This window comes from Pongo abelii, chromosome 9, assembly GCF_028885655.2.
Source record: "Pongo abelii isolate AG06213 chromosome 9, NHGRI_mPonAbe1-v2.0_pri, whole genome shotgun sequence".
Lineage (NCBI taxonomy): Eukaryota > Metazoa > Chordata > Mammalia > Primates > Hominidae > Pongo > Pongo abelii.
Window position 1 is genome coordinate 79,906,833 of NC_071994.2, and position 20,761 is coordinate 79,927,593.

The following is a 20,761-nucleotide window of genomic DNA, read 5'->3' on the forward strand; positions in this document are numbered from 1 at the left end:
GTGGGAATGTAAATTAGTTCAACCTTTGTGGAAGACAGTGGGGCAATTCCTCGAAGACCTAGAACTAGAAATGCCATTTGACCCAGCAATCCCATTACTGGGTATATACCCAGAGGAATATAAATCATTCTGTTATAAAGAGAAATGCACACATATATATTCATTGCAGCACTGTTTACAATAGCAAAGACATGGAATCAACCCATATGCCCATCAGTGATAGACTGGATAAAGAAAATGTGGTACCTCTACACCATGGTATACTATGCAACCATAAAGGGGAACAAGATCATGTCCTTTGTGGGGACACGGATGGAGCTGGAAGCCATTATCCTCAGCAGACTAACACAGGAACAGAAAACTGAACACCACATGTTCTCACTTATAAGTGGGAGCTGAACAATGAGAACACATGGACACAGGGAGGGGAACAACACACACTGGGCCTTGCTGGTGGGGGTCGGGGGAGGGAGAGCATCAGGATAAATAGCTAATCCATGTGGGGCTTAATACCTAGGTGATGGGTTGATAGGTGCAGCAAACCACCATGGCACACATGTACCTATGTAACGAACCTGCATGTTTTACACATGTATCCTGGAACGTAAAAAAGATGTTACATACATATAACAATTTCCAAGATAATAGAAAGCAAAAATGCAAAATAAAGACCAGGGTTGATAGCATGTTATCATTTGTGTAATATTAGAGTATGGAGAGGGGGACAGTAAACACACACACACACAACACCCAGGGATTTGAATGATTAATGCACAATATACCTTTGAAAAGAAACACGAAAACTAGGTATCTGGGGTTCATGGGAGCAAGGAAACTTTCACTTTCTACTGTTTAGTACCTTTTAAATTAAAAGTATCTTTAAGTGGCTCACGCCTGTAATCCCAGCACTTTGGGAGGCCAAGGCAGGTGGATCACCTGAGGTCAGGAGACCAAGACCAGCCTGGCCAACATAGTGAAACCCTGTCTCCACCAAAAATACAAAAATTAGCCGGGCATGGTGGCGCACGCCTGTAATCCCAGCTACTTGGGAGGCTGAGGCAGGATAATCACTTGAACCCTGGAGGTGGAGGTTGCAGTGAGCCAAGATCACGCCACTGCACTCCAGCCTGGGCAACAGAGCCAGACTCCATCTCAAAAGAAAAAAAAGTGTTTAATGTATTTCTATTAGAAAAATAAAATTCTAATAAAAACATAGAAGAAACTAGGTATCCCTATGTTGCCCAGGCTGGTCTTGAAATTCTGGCCTCAAGTGAAACTCCCACCTTGGCCTCCCAATGTGCTGGGATTACAGGCATGAGCCACCACACCCAGCTCCAGATAACAGTTTCAGTTTACTAAGTGTGGGTCATAGTTTTTGTTTATTTGCATGCCTTGTAATTTTTTGTTGAAGAGTGACATTTTAGATAACATATTGTAGGACAGTGTGGATGGCATCCAGCCTGGGGAAACAACTTTTCCCCCTGAAAGTTGTTCTTTTGTTTATTTGTGTGTGTGGGTTTAGCCGTTTGCCTATACTAAATGTCTTAATCCATTTTGTGCTTAATCCATGTTGTGCTCCTATAACTGAATACCTGAAACTGGGTAATTTAAAATTTATAATGAAAATAATTTTTTTTCTCACAGTTCTGGAGGCTGGGAAGTCCAAGACCAGTTGGCTCGTATCTGGTGAGAGCCTTCTTGCTGCATCATCCTATGGTGGAAGTCATCACATGGTGGAAGCGCAAAGAGAGGGCCATACCTGCCCTTTTATAATGAACCTACTACTCCTGCAATAACAGCATAATCTATTCATGAGGGCGGAACCCTCATGGCCTAATCAGGTCTTAAAGGTCCCACCTCTTAATGTTGTTATAATGGCAGTTAAATTTAAACATGAGTTTGGAAGGGTGCAGTCATTCAAACCATAGCACTAAACTAAATCTATGAATTCTCCCATGCAATATGTGTCTACTGAAGTCTCTGTTCTGTTAGGGTTTTTTCCTTGATTTTATTCTTAAACCCGGTTTCCTAAGGTTCTCCTTGGTGTGTATATAGCTTAGTGTTCAGCCAAACATTAATTAAACATTTGGCTCGAACACCTTGAGCCAGTAAGACTTTCTCTCTCTACTGATGGATCACTGTGTGTACGGGGGAGTGCGTTCAAAGTCCAGCTGTTGTATGTCTTCACTGGCTTTTACATTCTGCAAGCCCCTCTTGAACCTTCTTTTATGTGCTGAGGATCCATCAGCCCAGAATGTTTGGGTGTCTTGGGTCTATCTTCCAAGTCTTTGATGCATATCCTTGCAGCCTCTGGTCCACTTGGGATATGTAGAGAGCTTATAAAGCCCCCTGTGGCTGTGTCATCCCTGGGAAATTCCTGTTAAATCCCACCTAGTTTGCCAATCCATTGCTTGCCCCAAATAAAAGGCAACATAAGGCAAGCAGAGCCACCTTCTATCCATGTTTGCTTGCCACTGAGATCATCTGTTTAAACTGATAATGGCTCCAACTCAAGTAAGCCTCCTTTGGCCATGGCGGCAAGACTGTTCATTTTCATGTCCTGCCCCAACCTATTTGAACTTCACTTACAACAGAACTAGAGTGGTGGAATGGGGGTTGTTCCAGGCAAGAACAACAAAAAAAAAATTGTTGTCCTTATCTGAAATTCAGCGATCTTCATGAATAAGCATTTCTCTGATTGTGGTATATGCCTTTAATTTTATTTCTAGAGTGACAAATTTTTGGTTTTGACAGTTTTTTTCTAGCTTTATAGTTTCTTCTTGGGGAGAGAATATGTCAACCTCACTCCATCATGCTGAAGTAAATCTTCATCTCTTAATTTTATCTCTCAAAAATATCGTAAGGATTCCCTCTGGAGTCTGATAAGTAATTGCAGTATCTGGTTTCTATGGTTGGATAATTCAGGATTCCAAGAATAATAGTTACTTTTTAGACCTCTAAAGAAGAAGTGACAACCACGTAAATGAAAAGATGCTTCTTAAGTCATGGAGAATCAGGGCTTACTATCACTGTATTTTGAAACCGTTTCAGCCTTACCTTATAACTGATTTAGTATATTTTTCTTTTAATTTCAGATTTCAGTGAAGTTCCTTATGACTTCCCCTGAAATTGCTTCCTTATCATGGGGGCAAATGAAAGTAAAAGGCTCTAATACAACCTATAAGGACTGCAAAGTATGGCCAGGGGGCAGTCGGACTTGGGATTGGAGAGAAACAGGAACTGAGGTAAGATATTAGTCTTTGGTTGACACTACATGAGGCTGACCAAGTGATTTCCAACTTCCTAAGCTGCAATGACTAAGTGAAAAACTATTTCTCTTGTGTCTTTTTGAGATATAGTTCATATACCATTAAATTCACCCTTTTAAAGTATGCAATTCAATGGACTTCTTATATTCAGTGCCCCTGTAGTGACATTATAGTGACTTATATTCATAAACTTGTACAACAGTTACCACTGTTAGTTCCAGAATATATTTATCACCTCAGAAAGGAACCACATAACCACTACCAGTCAGTGCCCATTCACTACCGGTCCTAGCCCCTAGAAATGATTAATCTACTTTCTGTTGTTATAGATATGCCTATTCTGGATGTTTTCTATAAATTACATCATTCAGATATGTGTGTTCCTAGGAGTGGATTTCTGGGTTATATAGTGTTTAACCTTTTGAGGTACTGCCAGACTATCTTCCAAGGCACCTGCACCATTTTACATCTCCACCAGTTTTTCCACATTCCTCCTCAACACATTGTTCTTTTCATTGTTTTGTTTTTATTAGAACCATCTTATTAGGTGTGAAGTGTTGTTCTCATTGCGGTTTTGATTTGCATTTCCCTGCATTTCCTCAAGTGTTCTCAGTGTGCCATGCCCAAGGTAGAGCCTCCTTTCCATGAGTGTAAGTTGGGCAAAACAAGGGAGCCTCTACCTTTTGACCCCGCTCACCTGGGATGTAGCCTCAACAACAGAAAGATGGGGGCAGGATGAGAGGCACTAAAGTCCTGCTCCTCCTGGGAAGGAAGCCTTCCAGCTAGATGCTGAGGGGAGAAAGAGTCTTGTGTTCTTGGCTACGGCAGTCTGGAGAGTAGTCTCTGTCTCACAATGGGGATGGGGCAGGGAGGCATTTATCTTGACGCCTGCACTGTACATGTGCACAGATTCTTACCTGTCTTACCAAATATCTCAATGAGTTCTGGCTTCTATAAAAAAAATTGTCATAGACTGAGTGCCTTAAATAATAAACATTTATTTCTCACAGTTCTGGAGACTGAAAGTATGAGATTAGGATGCCAGCATGGTCAGGTTCTGGTCCTTGTATTAGTTCATTTTCACACTGCCGATAAAGACATAACTGAGACTGGGGAGAAAAAGAGGTTTAATGGAATTACAGTTCCACATGGCTGGGGAGGCCTCACAATCATGGCAGGAGGCAAGGAGGAGCAAGTCACGTCTTACATGGATGGTGGCAGGCAAAGAGAGCTTGTGCAGAGCAACTCTCGTTTTTTAAAACCATCAGATCTCATGAGACTCATTCACTATCATGAGAGCAGCACAGGAAAGACCCACCCCATAATTCAATCACCTCCCACCGAGTTCCTCTCACAATATGCAGGAATTGTGGGAGTTACAATCTAAGATGAGATTTGGGTGGGGACACAGCCAAACCGTATCAGCCCTCTTCCAGTTTGCAGACAACCAACTTCTCTTTGTATCCTATGTGGTGGAAAGAGAGGTAGCTAGCTTTTGGGCTTCTTATAAGGGCACTAATCTCATTCATGAGGGCTTTACCCTTAGGACCAGTTACCTCCTATAGGCCCCACCTCTAAATAACATCACATTGGGATTAGAGTTTCAATATATACTTTTTTTTTTTTTTTTTTTTTGAGACGGAATCTCGCTGTGTCACCCAGGCTGGAGTGCAGTGGTGCAATCTCGGCTCACTGCAACCTCTGCCTCCCAGGTTCAAGCGATTCTCCTGCCTCAAGCCTTCCGAATAGCTGGGACTACAGGCACATGCCACCATGCCCAGCTAATTTTTTGTATTTTTAGTAGAGATGGGGTTTCACCATGTTGGCCAGGATGGTCTCAATCTCATGACCTCGTGATCCGCCCACCTTGGCCTCCCAAAGTGCTGGGATTACAGGTGTGAGCTACTGCGTCCAGCCAATATATACATTTTTAAGGGACACACATATTAAGGTCATTGCAGCAAATTTTTTTTTTTACGCTTTTTTCTTTCTTTCTCTCTTTTTTTGTTTTTTTTTTTTTGGAGACAGTCTCCCTCTGTCGTCCAGGCTAGAGTGCAGTCGTGAGATCATGGCTCACTGCAGTCTACACCACCTGGGCGAAAGGGATCTTCCTCTCTCAGCCTCCTGAGTAGCAAGGACCACAGGCATGCAATCATATCTGGCTTATTTTTTTTAGTTTTTATAAAGATGAGGTCTCACCACATTGCCCAGGCTGGTCTTGAACTCCTGACCCCAAGATATCCTCCCACCTTGGCCTCCCAAAATGCTGAGATTACAGGCATGAGCCATCATGCCCAGCCAGATTTTCTTGAATACACATTTATTCATTGGGTATTTGCTCTTAGGACCATTTCCAGAGGCTTTAGGGGTTTTGTTGTTGTTGTTTTGTTGAGTTCTTGGTTTGGGTTTTTCTTTGTTGTTGTTATTATTAATAAATTTTCACATAGGAGTGGGTCAGTGGAGCTCCTCATGATGTAATGATGGAAGTAGATCCTTCATTTTTGAAGAATAGTTTGTTAGATATAGATTTCTTGATCAATAGTCTTTCTCTTTTAGCACTTTCAATATGCCATCCCACCATCTTTTGGCTTCATTGGTTTCTAATGATAAATCAACCATTAGCATTATTAGAGCTCCCTTGGACTTGTTGAGTTGCTTCTCTCTAACTGCTTTCAAAACACATCATAGTAATTTAACTATGATATGTCTAGGTATGGATATCTTTGAGTTTGTCCTACTTGGAATTTATTGAGCTTCATGAAGATGTAGATTATTGTTTTTTTTAATCAAATTTGGGGAAGTTTAGAGCCATTATTTCTTCAAGTATTCTTTCTACTCCTATCTCCCTTTTCTTGTGACCCCCATTATGAATATATTGGTGGCCATTAGGGTGTCCTACAGGTCTCTGAGTCTATATTCTTTGTCTTCATTTTTTTTCTTTCCTTTGTCTCAGACTGGATAATCTCAACTGACCTATTTTCAATTTTGTTGATTCTTATCTGCTCTTGAGCCCCTGTAGTGACATTTTTATTTCCATCATTGTACTTTCCAGCTCCAGAATTTCTTTTTCTTTTCTTTTTTTGTTTGGTGGGGGGATAGACTATTGCTCTGTCACCACAGCTGGAGTGCCGTGGCACAATTTCGGCTCACTGCAACGTCTGCCTCCCAGGTTCAAGCAATTCTCCTGCCTCAGCCTCCTGTGTAGCTGGGATTACAGGTGCACTCCACTATGTCCAGCTCTTTTTGTATTTTTAGTAGAGACAGGGTTTTACCATGTTGGCCAGGCTGGTCTCAAATTCCTGACCTCAAGTTGGCCAGGCTGGTCTCAAATTCCTGACCTCAAGTGATCCACCCACCTTGGCCTCCCAAAGTGCTGGGTTTATAGGCGTGAGCCACCACACCTGGCCCAGAATTTCTGTTTGGTTATTTTTAACAATTTATATTTCTTTATTGATATTTTTTATTTGGTAAGATATTGTTATACTTTCCTTTAGTTCTTTTGAACATGGTTTCCTTTGTCTCCTATTACATATTTAAAATCGCTGATTTACAGTCTTTCTCTGCAAGTCCAGTGTCTGGGCTTCCTCTGGGATAGTTTCTACTGTCCGCTTCCCCCAATCCCCATATGGACCTGCCTTTCTTTTTCTTTCTTTCTTAATGTCTTTGTTGTTTTGTTTATATTTCTCAATTTTTTTTTGAGAACTGGACATTTTATATAATATAATGTGGCAACACTGGAAATCAACTCCCCCTTCCATTCTGAGGGTTTGTTGTTGCTATTTTTTGCAGTTATTTGTTCCTATGTGGTTCTATAAAGTCTGTATTCTTTGTTTGTGGCTTCTGAGGTCTGCTAATTTACCTTAGTGATGAGCTAATGATTTGACTTAGATTTCTTTACATTGCTGGAATCAGGTGTTTAGATTTACCCATGTGCCTACCAGTTGCCTTTCTTATTATTCATTTTTGTAATTTAGATCTTTTGAGGTCAATTTCTTCTTTTAGAAAAATCAGTACTCAGCTGGGCGCGGTGGCTCGCGCCTGTGATCACAGCACTTTGGGAGGCCAAGGCGGGCAGCTCATTTTAGGCCAGGAGATTGATACCATCCTGGCCAACATGGTGAAACCCCGTCGTCTCCTCAACTTTGGGAGGCTGAGGCGGGCGGATCACCTGAGGTTGGGAGTTCGAGAGCAGCCTGACCAACGTGGAGAAACCCTGTCTCTACTAATAATACAAAATTAGCCAGGTGTGGTGGTACATGCCTGTAATCCCAGCTACCTGGGAGGCTGAGGCAGGAGAATCGCTTGAACCCGGGAGGTGGAGGTTGCGGTGAGCCGAGATCACGCCATTGCACTCCATCCTGGGTAACAAGAGTGAAACTCCATCTCATAAAAAGAAAATAGTATCCTTTAGAAATTCTTTCAGTAAGGATTTCTTGGTGATCTCTCCCAGTTTTTATTTGTCTGAAAAGGTCCTTGTTTTTTAATTTTAATTTGTCTTGTATTCTAAGTTGACAATTTTTTTTAGAACTTTATTTGTAGGAACCCTGAATAATCAGACTATGCCATTTGGGATCTGTCCCATAAAGGAAGATTCATATTTGCTTCTTTTCTGTATCCTGTGTTACTCTCAATCTGGGATCACTTTTAATTTTTTGACTGATGGCTTCCAAAACTGAGCTGATAGTGTAAATTTGAACCCCAAACTGATGTATGAGCAGGTTTGTGGTTATAAATTATCAGGGAAGACATTTTTCCCCTCTAGAGCCATGACTGAGCAGAAAGCTTTCCTCATCTTTTTCATTTGCCAAGGGATGGAATTTTTGGGTCTCAGAATGTGTGATAAAATGCAAGACATTGAGAATGGCAGTGCCTCAGGGTAACTTCAATATCAGTTCACCATTTTGATTTCCAACTCCCCCTTCACTTTGGCCTTTGGGAATTTCCCTTTCCTTTCTGCAAGCTCAGGTATGTATTTCAGAGGATGTTTATTTTTATCTGGCATTTGGTTTAAGGAAACTTTGTAGGTTGTATAGTCTATCACATTGTTCTGCATTGTAAACAGTTATGCCTACAAAATTAGGCCCCACATAGAAAGAGAGCCCTAACACATATTCTTTGTTTATGCCTTGGTTTTGAACTGCATGCACTCATTGATGATCGTGACACCGAGTTTGGTTAGTTACCAACCTAGATCATAATGGATGTAATATACCTAGATTGGTAAAAAGAATAGGAGGGCATGGAGATATAGAAGGGACAGAATGAAAGAAAACTGAGGAATAAGAAGCCTTAAATCATGTAGCCTACTTGAACCAAATGGCTCCATCGGAGTGAAGTTGGAGAATGGGAAGAATAGGTGGTGGTGTGGTTAATAGAGCATCTATATATGCAGAACTGAGTTTATATTGTATTCAGTTAATAAGTCATAACCACTTTAGCTAGTGTATTAGTCAGGGTTCTCCAGAAAAACAGAACTAGTAGGAGATACATATATATAAAATCAGGTTTACTATAAGAAATTGACTTGTCCATGATCTGCTGTCTGCAAGTCTGAAGTCCTAAAAACCCTGGGAGCTGAAGGTTTAAATCCCAGTCCAAGAGCAGAAGAAATTGAGATGAGATGTCCCAGTTAAAATGGTGAGGCAGAAAAAAAGAGGCAAATTCTCCTTCCTCTGCCTTATGTTCTTTTCGGGCCCATAATGGATTGGATGATGCCTACCAACATAGGGGAGGGTAGTCTACCAAGTCCACCAATTTAAATACTAACCTCATCCATAGACATTCTCACAGACACACCCAGAAATAATATTTAATTTGGGCAGTCTGTGGTCCAGTTGAGCTGGCACATAAAATTAACCATCAAAGATACTTATGTGGGACAGTGATGTGTCTGATAAAGGTTATCCAGACTGTGGTTTAAGTTATACTGGAGCACAAACTTACACGGGTTCCACACTTGAGAGATTCGTTTCCCTTCAGAAACGGCTTTAGTGCTGTATATTTCTATTTTTCCCACATAAGACCATATGAGTTAATATTACCATTAACCTCATTCTTTTTTTTTTTTTGAGACGGAGTCTCTCTCTGTCACCTAGCCTGGAGTGCAGGGCGTGATCTTGGCACACTGCCTCCCAGGTTCAAACGATTCTCCTACCTCAGCCTCCCGAGTAGCTGGGATTACAGGCACCCACCACCTCACTTGGCTAATTTTTTTGTATTTTCAGTAGAGATGGGGTTTCACCATGTTGGCCAGGGTGGTCTCGAACGCCTGACCTCAAGTGATCCGTCTGCCTCGACCTCCCAAAGTGCTGGGATTACAGGTGTGAGCCACCATGCCTGGCCAACCTCATTCTTTATAGAAACTTAAGCACAGAGAAGTTATATAACTTGTGTAGGCACAGAGCTAGAAACGTGTGAAAGCAAACAGTAAGCTCAGGTCAGATTGTAACTTTCTTTCCTGTTTCTTTCTACTACATATTGTTTCCTCTTATATCCACAACACTGTCTCCCAAGCTGGAGTGCAGGGTTGTAATCATAGCTCACTGCAACCTCAACCTCTTAGATTCAAGCGATCCTCCAGCCTGCTCTTATCATCCCAACTAGCTAGAAGTAAGAAGCATGTGCCACAATGCCTGGCTAATTTATTTTTATTTTTTGTAGAGACAGAGTCTGTCTATGTTGCTCAGGCTGGTCTCAAACTCCTGGCCTGAAGTGGTACTCCTTTTTTTTTTTTTTTTAAAGATGGGGTCTCACTCGGTCCCCCAGGCTGGAGTGCAATGGCGCCATTATTGTTCACTGTAGCCTTGATCCCCCAGGCTCAAGCGCTCCTCCCACCTCAACCTCCTGAGTAGCTGGGACCACAGGCAATTGCCTCCATACCTGGCTAATTTTTTATTTTTTATTTTTATTTTTATTATTTTTTTGAGACAGAGTATTGCTCTGTCACCCAGGCTGGAATGCAGTGGCATGACCTTGGCTCACTGCAACCTCTGACTCCCGGGTTCAAGCGATTCTCTTGCCTCAGCCTCCTGAGTAGCTGGGATTACTGGTGTGTGTGACCACGCCCGGCTAATTTCTTTTGTATTTTTAGTAAAGATGGCTTTCACCATGTTGGCCAGGCTTGTCTCAAACTCATGACCTCAGGTGATCTGCCCATCTCGGCCTCTCAAAGTGCTGGGATTACTGGCGTGAGCCACTGCACCCGGCCTAATTTTTTAATATTTTGTAGAGACAGGGTCTCACTCTGTTGCTTAGGTTGGTTCAAACTCCTAGGCTCAGGTGATCCTTTTGCCTTGGCCTCCCAAAGTGCTGGATCTGTTTTTTTTTTTGTTTTTTTTTTTAAATGATGCAGTTCCAAGTTATCCTTTCACTCTCCTATATTTCATAACACATATTTGAAGACCTAGCTATTCCATATCAAATTCTTTTTATCTTCCAAACCTGTCATGATCTTTCTTTCCTCTGCACCTTTGCTAAAACTATTTCCTTCTGTATCTGATGAAATCTTATACATTCCTCTATTCTTGGCTTTTGCATTATCTCCTCTATGAAGCATTTTCTTAATCCTTCTGAGAATGAGCTGCTTACTCCCTTCCATTATTTAATACTCTGTGCCTCTATTATAGCACTTAACACAGTTCACTTGTATTATAATGAGGATCTGTTTCTCCCACTAAGTGGTAAACTCCCTAAGGTTAGCAAGAACTATGCATTTAACACAGTGCCAGTAAAGCAAGAACTCAATAAATGTTTGCTGAATTGAAATTTTCATTATAAATGTCATTAAACAAACTGTTTTTATCCTTTTTAACATTCCCTCTGAGATAGGTTAATGTTATAATTCCTTTTTTATTAGTTTAAAAAAGGACAGAGCAGATTTTGTAGTGATTACAGAATGGAAACATAAGAAAATTTAAGGTCTTCAAGCAGTATCCTGAAATAATAATTAGTATAAACTCCAAAATCTTTACCAGTCATTAAAACATCTAGTATGTACCTAGTCAAATATAACTTTTCCAGGGTCACATAACTAATAATTTTTGGAACCAAAATTTGAGCATAAGTTGTTTTTTCTCTAAAGCCCCTACTTTCCTTCTGTTTTATACTGTCCTTGCTCATTTCTATCCTAAGGCAATATCTTATTATAGAAGAGTTTTCTATATGGAAACATGCATAGATCATCATTCATGTGTCCTTTTTGTTAGACTGAAAGGGGTCAAGAATGAAGGTATAAAAATATAAGCATAAAATTAAAGAAAAACCAATTAGCAGCCACACAAAGAAAACTAAGGAACTATGGAAATGTTTACCCCAACTTTTTATTTTGAAAAATGTTAAACCTACAGAATAGTTATATGAATAATATAATACATTTCCATATATCCTTTACCTAAATCCTCAACTTGTTAACATTTTACCATATTTGTTTCTTTTCTCGCTCTAAACACACACACATACACACACACACACACACATACACACACACTTTGTCCCCCTGTCATTTGACAGTAAATCACAGATAGGATATTTCAGTATTTCTCTCCTAAGGACATGAATATTCTCCTCTATAACTACAATTCTATTATCAAAAACAAGGATATTTTCATTGATACAATAATATCTTTTTTTTTTTTTTTGAGATGGAGTCTCGCTCTGTGGCCCAGGCTGGAGTGCAGTGGCATGATCTCGGCTCACTGTAACCTCCACCTCCTGGGGTCAAGCAATTCTCTGCCTCATCCTCCTGAGTAGCAGGAATTACAGGCACGTGCCACCACGCCCGGCTAATTTTTATATTTTTAGTAGAGACAGGGTTTCACCATCTTGGACAGGCTGGTCTTGAACTCCTGACCTCGTGATCCACCAGCCTCGGCCTCCCAAAGTGCTGGGATTACAGGCGTGAGCCACTGTGCCCAGCCGATTCAATAATATCTAATATACAGTCTATCTTCAGATTTCCCCAGTGTCCCAAGAATGTTCTCTATAACTTTTGTTGATTCTCAGAGAATTGTACAATTGACCAGGCTAGAGTTGCTTCTGCTCAGGACAGTTCTTCTTAAGGAAAGATTGATAAGCTGTTCCTAGCTGTTCCTTGTGTTTTTGTTTGCTTTTGCTTTTGTTTTCCTATTCACCTTCTAAAGCTGGTTGTTGTGGAAGGCTGATATAGTTGGATATTTGTCCCCACCCAAATCTTTTGTTGAAATGTAATCCCCAATGTTGGAGGTGGGGCTTGGTGGGAGGTAATTGGGTCATGTGGACAGTTCCCTCATGAATAACTTAGTGCTATCTTGGTGATAGTGAGTGAGCTGTCAGGAGATCTGGTTATTTAAAAGTGTGTGGTACCTCCCCCAACCTTGCTCCTGCTTTCATCATATGACATGCCTACTCCCACTTCACCTTCTGCTATGGGTAAAAGCTCCCTGAGGCTTCCTCAGAAGGCAAGCAGATGCTGGCATCATGCTTGTACAGCCTGCAGAACTGTGAACCAATTAAACCTCTTTTGTTTATAAATTACCATCTCAGGTATTTCTTTATAGCAAAGTAAGAAAGGCCTCTGTTGAACTTCTTGAATTTTGAAAATTTTCAAACTGTGATACAACAAATTATAAAAGAAATAGAATAAACAGTTGTATACCATCAATTCAGATTCACTAGTTGTTAACATTCTGCCACATTTGCTTTATCTAGCCCTCTGTGGCCCTCTTCTCTCCTTCTCATAATTATTTTTACTAAATAATTTGGAAGTAAGTTGTGGGCAGCCATAGTGGCTCACATCTGTAATCCCAGAACTTTGGGAGGACGAGGGACGAGATGGGAGGATCACTTGTGCCTAGGAGGTCAAGGCTGCAGTGAGCCATGATTGCATCAGTGAGCTTCACTCCAGCCTGGCCAACAGAATGAGACACTGTCTCAAAAAAAAAAAAAAGAAAAAAAAAAAAAAAAAAGAAGAAGAAAGAAAAAGTCACTGAAATTAATGATCATTTTTAATGTTGTCAATTTGACATACGGAATTTGGTTTATTTGTTTCTGTTGGCATACAATTTGAGGTGCCTCCCATTTCCTGTCTGTCTTGATTTTAACTTTCTGAATATGTAAAATATTTACATGATTCAGAATTCAAACTTCAAACTATGACAGTTACTTGCTGTTCACTATCAGCAGAACAGCAAGAGAGATATCCACATCCATGATCCAGTCACCTCCCATCAGGTTCCTCCTCCAACATTGGGGATTACAATTCAACATGAGATTTGTGCAGGGACACAAATCCAAACCATATCATAGATACACTTAGAAAGTCTTATTCACCTCCCTATCTCTTCCATCACATTCCCACCTCACTCCATGTAGATAATTATTTTGTATTAGTTTCTGGTTTATCCTTTTTTGTATTTTTCTGGAAAAAATAAGCAAACACAAATATACATATATAAATAATTTTTTTCTTTTTTTCCCATTTTCCATACACAAAAGGTAGCATGCCTTACTTCTTTAAATTCTGTTCACTTAATATATACAGAAAATCAGGACATCAGTTCATAGAGATATGTCTTTTTCTTTTTTACCACTGTATAGTAACCAATTTTGTGAATGTAATATTGTTTATTGACTTTAGTCCTAAGGGATGGGTACTCGATTGCTTTCAATATTTTAGTACCATAAACAATACTACATTGAATAACCATGTACATTTTTTTTTGTGTTGTTGAAAGTGTATATCCAGGGTAAATTTTTAGAACTGAGATTGTGGTTAAAGAGTAAATGTAAATGTAGATTTGTTAGATATTGCCAAATTCCCCTTTTTAGGGGTTGTACCATATTTTAGTATTACTAACAATTTATGAAAAGGCCAATTTTAAAATGTAGAAATGTTTAAATTTGTTAGTAAAAGTGAACAGTATTTGTATTAGTCCGTTCTTGCATTGCTGTAAAGAACTACCTGAGACTGGTTAGTTTCTAAAGAAAAGAGGTTTAATTGGCTCAGGTTTCCATAGGCTGTACAGGAAGCATTGCTAGGGAGGCCTCAGGAAACTTACAATCATGGCAGAAGACAAAGAGGAAGCTGGCATGTCTTACATGGCCAGAGCAGGAGGCAGAAGGAGAGTGGGGAGGTGCTATATTCTTTTAAACAACCAGAACTCATGAGAATTCACTCACTATCATGAGAACAGCAAGGGGGATATTGGCCCCATCATCTAGTGGCCTCACACCAGGCCCCTTCTCCAACACTGGGGATTATAATTTGATATGAGATTTGGTCAGGGACACAAATCCAAACCATATCATTCTGCATCTGGCCCCTCCCAAATCTCAAGTCCTTCTCACATTTCAAATTACAGCCATGCCAGGCAGTGGCTCACCCCTGTAATCCCAGCCCTTTGGGAGGCCAAAGTGGGTGGATTGCTTCAGGTCAGGAGTTCAAGACCAGCCTGGCCAACATGATGAAACCCTGTCTCTACTAAAAATATAAAAATCAGCCAGGCATGGTGGTGCACCCCTGTAATCCCAGCTACTTGGTAGGCTGAGGCAGGAGAATCGCTTGAACCCGGGAGGTGGAGGTGGCAGTGAGCTGAGATTGCACCACTGCACTCCAGCCTGAGTGACAGAGTGAGACTCCGTCTCAAAAAAATAAACAAATAAATACAACCATGTCTTCCCAACAGTCCTCCAAATCTTTTTTTTTTTTTTTTTTTTTTTGAGACAGAGTCTCGCTCCGTTGCCCAGGCTGGAGTGCAGTGGTGCCATCTCGGCTCACTGCAAGCTCCGCCTCCCAGGTTCATGCCATTCTCCTGCCTCAGCCTCCCAAGTAGCTGGGACTACAGGCACCCGCCACCACACCTGGCTAATTTTTTTTGTATTTTTAGTAGACATGGGGTTTCATCGTGTTAGCCAGGATGGTCTCGATCTCCTCACCTCGTGATCCACCCGTCTCAGCCTCCCAAAGTGCTGGGATTACAGGTGTGAGCCACCGCACCCGGCTATCCTCCAAATTCTTAACACATTCCAGCATTAACTGAAAAGTCCACAGTCCAAAGTCTCATCTAATACAAGGCACGTCTCTTCTGCCTATGAGCCTGTAAGATCAAAAACAGTTAGCTACTTCCAAGATACAATGGGGTTATAGGCATTGGCTAAATACTTCCATTCCAAAAGTGAGAAATTAGCCAAAACAAAGAAGCTACAGTCCCATGCAAGTCTGAAACCCAGCAGGGCAGTAATTAAAACTTAAAGCTCCAAAATAATATCCTTTGGCTCCATGTCTCACATCCAGGTAACACTGATGCAAGGGGTGGGTTCCCAAGGCTTTGGGCAGCTCTGCCTCTGTGGCTCTGCAGGGTGCAACCCCTGTGGCTGCTTTCATGGGCTGGCATTGAGTGCCTGCGGGTTTTCCAGGTGCATGGTGCAAGCTGTTGGTGGATCTACCATTCTCATGTCTGGAGGATGGTGGCCGTCTTCTCACACCTCCATTAACCACTGTCCCAGTGGGGACTCTGTGCAGGGGCTCTAACCCCACATTTGCTCTCCATACTGCTATTGTAGAGGTTTTCCATGAGGGCTACGCAACCCCAGCAGACTTCTGCCTGGACATCAGGCATTTCCATACATCCTCTAAAAACTAGGCAGAGGCTCCTAAGCCTCAACTGTCACACTCTGTGTACCCACCAGCTTAACACCTCATGGAAGCCACCAAGGCCTATGGTTTGCACCCTCTGAAGCATCAGCCTGAGCTATACCTTGGCCCCTTTTAACCATAGCTAGAGCTGGAGTGGCCATGATGCAGGGTGCCATGACCCGAGGCTGCACAGAGCAGTGAGGCCTTGTACCTGTCCCACAAAACCATTATTTCCTCCTAGGCCTCCAGGCCTGTGATGGGAGGAGCTACTGTGAAGGTCTCTGAAATTCCTTCCAGGAATTTTCCCCATTATCTTAGTTATGAATATTTGGCTCCTCTTTACATATGCAAATTTCTACAGCTGGCTTGAATTCCTCTCCTGAAAATGTTTTTTTTTCTTTGTTTTGAGACAGAGTCTCACTCTGTTGCCCAGGCTGGAGTGCAGTGGCGCGATCTCGGCTCACTGCAAGCTCCACCTCCCAGGTTCATGCCATTCTCCTGCCTCAGCCTCCCAAGTAGCTGGGACTACAGGTGCCTGCCACCACACCCAGCTAATTTTTTCTTTTTTTTTGTATTTTTAGTAGAGATGGGGTGTCACCGTGTTAGCCAGGATGGTCTCGATCTCCTAACCTCATGATCCACCCGTCTCGGCCTCCCAAAGTTCTGGGATTACAGGTGTGAGCCACCGTGCCCAGCCTTTTTTTTCTTTTATGCCACATGACCAGGCTGCAAATTTTTCAAACCTTTATAATCTGCTTCCCTTTTAAATGTAAGTTCCAGTTTTATGTCTTTTTTCTTTTTTTTTTTTTTTTTTTGCTCAAGAAGATGAGCATAGGCTGCTAGAAGCAGCCAGACCACGTCTTGAGTGTTTTGCTGTTTAGAAACTTCTTCCACCAGCCAAGTGCAGTGGCTCATCCCTGTAATCCCAGCACTTTGGGAGGCCAAGGTTATCAGGTGGGCCAAGGTGAGCAGATTGCTTAAGCTCAGGAGTTCAAGACTAGCCTGGGCAACATGGCAAAACCCTGGCTCTAGCAAAAACACAAAAAATTAGCTGTGTGTGGTGGTGTGCATCTGTAATCCCAGCTACCTGTGAGGCTGAGGTAGTGGGATTCCTTGAGCCCAGGAGGCAGAGTTGCAGTGAGCTGAGATTGCCCCATTGCACTCCAGCCTGGGTGACAGAGTGACACCCTGTCTCAAAAAAAAGAAGAAAGGTCTTCCACCAGATACCCTAAATCATCACTCTCAAGTTCAAAGTTCTACGGATCTCTAGGGCAGGGGCACAATGCCCCCAGTCTGTTTGCTAAAGCATAGCACACGTAACCTTTACACTAGTTCCCAATCAGTTCCTCATCTCCGAGACCTTCTCAGCCTGGACTTCACTGTCCATATCACAATCAGCATTTTGGTCACAACCATTCAACAGGTCTCTAAGAATTTCCAAATTTGCCCTCATCTTCCTTTCTTCTTTTGAGCCCTTCAAACTATTCCACCCCCTGCCCACTACCTAGTTCCATAGCTGCTTCCACATTTTCAGGTACCTTTATAGCAATACCCCCTTCCTGGTACCAATTTTCTTTATTAGTCTCTTCTTGCATTGCTATAAAGAGCTACCTGAGACTGGTTAGTTTCTAGAGAAAAGAGTTTTAATTGGCTCACAGTTCCACAGGCTGTACAGGAAGCATAGCTGGGGAGGCCTCAGGAAACTTACTATCATGGCAGAAGGTGAAGAGGAAGCTGGCACATCTTACATGGCTGGAGCAAGAGGAAGAGAGCAAGTGGAGAGGTGCTATACACTTTAAACAACCAGCTCTCACTCACTATCATGAGAACAGCAAGGGGGATACTGGCCCCATGATCCGTTCACCTCCCACCAGTCCCCTTCTCCAACATTGGGGATTACAGTTCGACATGAGATTTGGGCAGGGACACAAATCCAAACCATGTCAGTATTCCATATTTCATTCTTTACTGAAGTCAAGGTTGAAAACAGAATACAAGATGGAAGCTCCCAAGAATGAAAGGACAGACTGGTGATTTCTCAGAGCATGTTAGAATCCTTCATTTAAGCTCAAATATTCTAGCATCCAAAAATGAATTTGGATGTGTAGCATCATTAATTCACTATGAAGTAATAGTGCATATATCATCACCCAACATTAAGGGATATGTAGGGTCTGCTTACTGGCGTTGTCTTTAAGATAAATCACCTTTTCTGCCTTCAAGAAGCTCTATAGAGGAATTAAGCAAAAAGATAATTGTAATAAGTGCCACGGTAGATGAACCAAGAGAGGTATAATGGTAATAATGAGAGGAAGGAATACCTAAGACTGCCTAGCTCACTTAGAGGTATTCTTCACAGAAAGTGGGATCTTTGACCTGACTCTTGAAGGAGAAGTTTCCCAGGTAAACAATGGTAACTAGCTTACTGGCAGGAAAAACATATGTCTAGATGTAGAAGTGTAGGAAAAAATGCTGGAGTAGAATCATGGGAAGAGCTCTTCAATTTGTCACTATCTATAAATATTTATTTTTATAGGAATATCTATAAATGTTTATTTTTGTAGGAAGCTCTAAAGTCATATAATTGGTTGAGGCTAGATTGATATTTAAGATCCATCCAAGCCTTGGATCCTATGACTCTGATTATTTTGTTTCATTTATTTATTTTTTTAAATTTTACTTTAAGTTCTTGGATACATGTGCAGAACATGCAGGTTTGTTACATAGGTATACATGTGCCATGATGGTTTGCTGTACCCATCAACCTATCAACCCATCAACTAGGGTTGTTTTGTTTTGTTTTGTTTTGTTTTTTTGAGATGGAGTCTTGCTCTGTCACCCAGGCTGGAGGGCATTTGTGCAATCTTGGCTCACTGCAGCCTCCACCTCCCGGGTTCAAGTGATTCTCCTGCCTCAGCCTCCCAAGTAGCTGGGACTACAGGTGTGCACCACCATGCCCTGCTAATTTTTGTATTTTTAGTAGAGACAGGGTTTCACCATATTGGCCAGGCTGGTCTTGAACTCCTGACCTTGTGATCTGCCCACATTGGCCCCCCAAAGTGCTGGGATTACAGGCGTGAGCCACCGTGCCTGGCCGTCATCTAGGTTTTAAGCCCCATATGCATTAGGTATTTGTCCTAATGCTGTCCCTCACAGGGTGACCCAGGCTGGAGTACAGTGGTATGATCATATTTCACTATAACCTCAAACTCCTGGACTCAAGCAATCCTGTCGCGTCAGCCTCCTGAGTAGCTGAGACTACAGTTGTGTGCCACCATGCCTGGCTAATATATACAATTTTTTTTTTTTTTTTTTTTTGAGACAGACTCTTGCTCTGTCACCCAGGCTGGAGTGCAGTTGCGCAATCTCGGCTCACTACAACCTCCACCTCCTGCGTTTAAGCAATTCTTTTTTTTTTTTTTTTTTTTGTAGTTGCAAGATTTAATAGAGTGAAAACAGAGCTCCCATACAAAGGGAGGAGACCCAAAGAGGGTTGCCATTGCCGGCTCGAATGCTGGCTCGAATGCCCGCTGTGCTCTCAGGCGATAGATGATTGGCTATTTCTTTACCTCCTGTTTTTGCCTAATTAGCATTTTAATGAGCCCAATTAGCTCACACCCGACCAATCAGGTAGCAAAGAGAGGACTAGGTAAGCATACTTAGAGTCTGTATATATATTTACCCTTTTTCCTTCTCCTAATTCTAGTGCCTGAGTAAGGGCTATTAGTTCTGCCAGCTGAGCACTAGTTCCTGGAGTGAGGGGATTACTTTCAAGTATTCCATTATCACTGACCACTGCATACCCCGCGTTTTGAAGTCCTTTTTCTACAAAGGAACTTCCATCAGTATACAAGTTGAGGTCGGGATCAGTCAAGGGAACCTCTAAAAGGTCCCCTCGAGTGGCATAGGTTTGAGCAATTACTTGTTGACAGTTACGTTCTATCGTTTCTTCATTGTCTGGAAGAAATGTGGCTGGGTTAAGAGTTGCACATGTGCGCAGTCGCAGCACTGGCCCTTCAAGTAATAGAGCCTGATATTTAAGTAAACAGTTGTCTGACAGCCACAAGTCTCCTTTAGCAGTGAGTATGCCGTTCACATCATGAGATGTCCACACAGTAAGATCTCTTTCCTGTATTATTTTAACTGCTTTAGATACTAAGACTGCTATTGCTGCCATTACCCATAAACAATGAGGCCAACCCTTTGCCACTACATCAGTTTTCTTACTCAGGTATGCCACAGGTTGCAAGCTTGTCTCTCGGACATGTGTAAGGACTCCTAGAGCTATCCCTGTTTTTTCTGTGACATATACAAAGTCTTGCCCCGTTGGCAAGCTTAACACTGGGGCTTGGGTTAGGGCCTTCTTTAGGGCCTGGAAAGCTGCTTCTGCTTCAGGTGTCCATCTTACTAAATGGGTATTGGCTTTCTGAGTTTCCTTAATTAGTGTATATAATGGCCTGGCTATTTCACCATACCAGGGAATCCATATTTGGCAGAAGCCTATTATGCCAAGGAACCCTCTTAGTTGCTTAGGGTTTGGGATGAGGATAAGCCAGTATGGGCTGGGTACATTCCTCACTGAGGGCCCTGGTGCCTTAGGATAATTTTAGCCCTAAGTATTTAGCCTGCTGTGAGCAGAGCTGAGCCTTTGGTTTGGAAACCTTGTAGCCACAGGTGGCGAGGAAATTTAAGAGCGCTTGGGTGGCTTGATGGCACAAGGTTTCTGAAAGGGCAGCTAAAAGTAAATCATCCATGTACCAAAGGACAAGAGTGTCCAGGTGTGTGAACTGGCTCAAGTCTTGGGCTAATGCCTGGCCAAATAGATGGGGGCTGTCCCGAACCCTTGGGGTAAAACAGTCCAGGTGAGTTGAGACGTTGGGTT

General features: G+C 42.0%; 1 protein-coding gene across 19 annotated transcripts in view; it reads left to right on the forward strand.

Moving 5' to 3' along the window:
• The window catches only part of AAMDC (adipogenesis associated Mth938 domain containing), a 97,076-nt gene that overhangs the window by 18,145 nt on the left and 58,170 nt on the right, over positions 1-20,761 (forward strand). For 9 of the 19 annotated variants that reach the window (XR_010141739.1, XM_054526068.2, XM_054526074.2 and 6 more), the window contains 2 exons: positions 1,645-1,686; positions 3,096-3,245. Coding sequence is in view for 18 of the 19 variants with exons in the window: in XM_054526068.2 (XP_054382043.1) it covers positions 3,114-3,245 (132 nt within the window). In the remaining variant the exon portion in view is untranslated. Of the gene's footprint in view, positions 1-1,644; positions 1,851-3,095; positions 3,246-20,761 lie in introns of all 19 variants that reach the window. The other 10 variants (XM_054526070.2, XM_054526078.1, XM_054526071.2 and 7 more) reach the window with 3 other exon arrangements.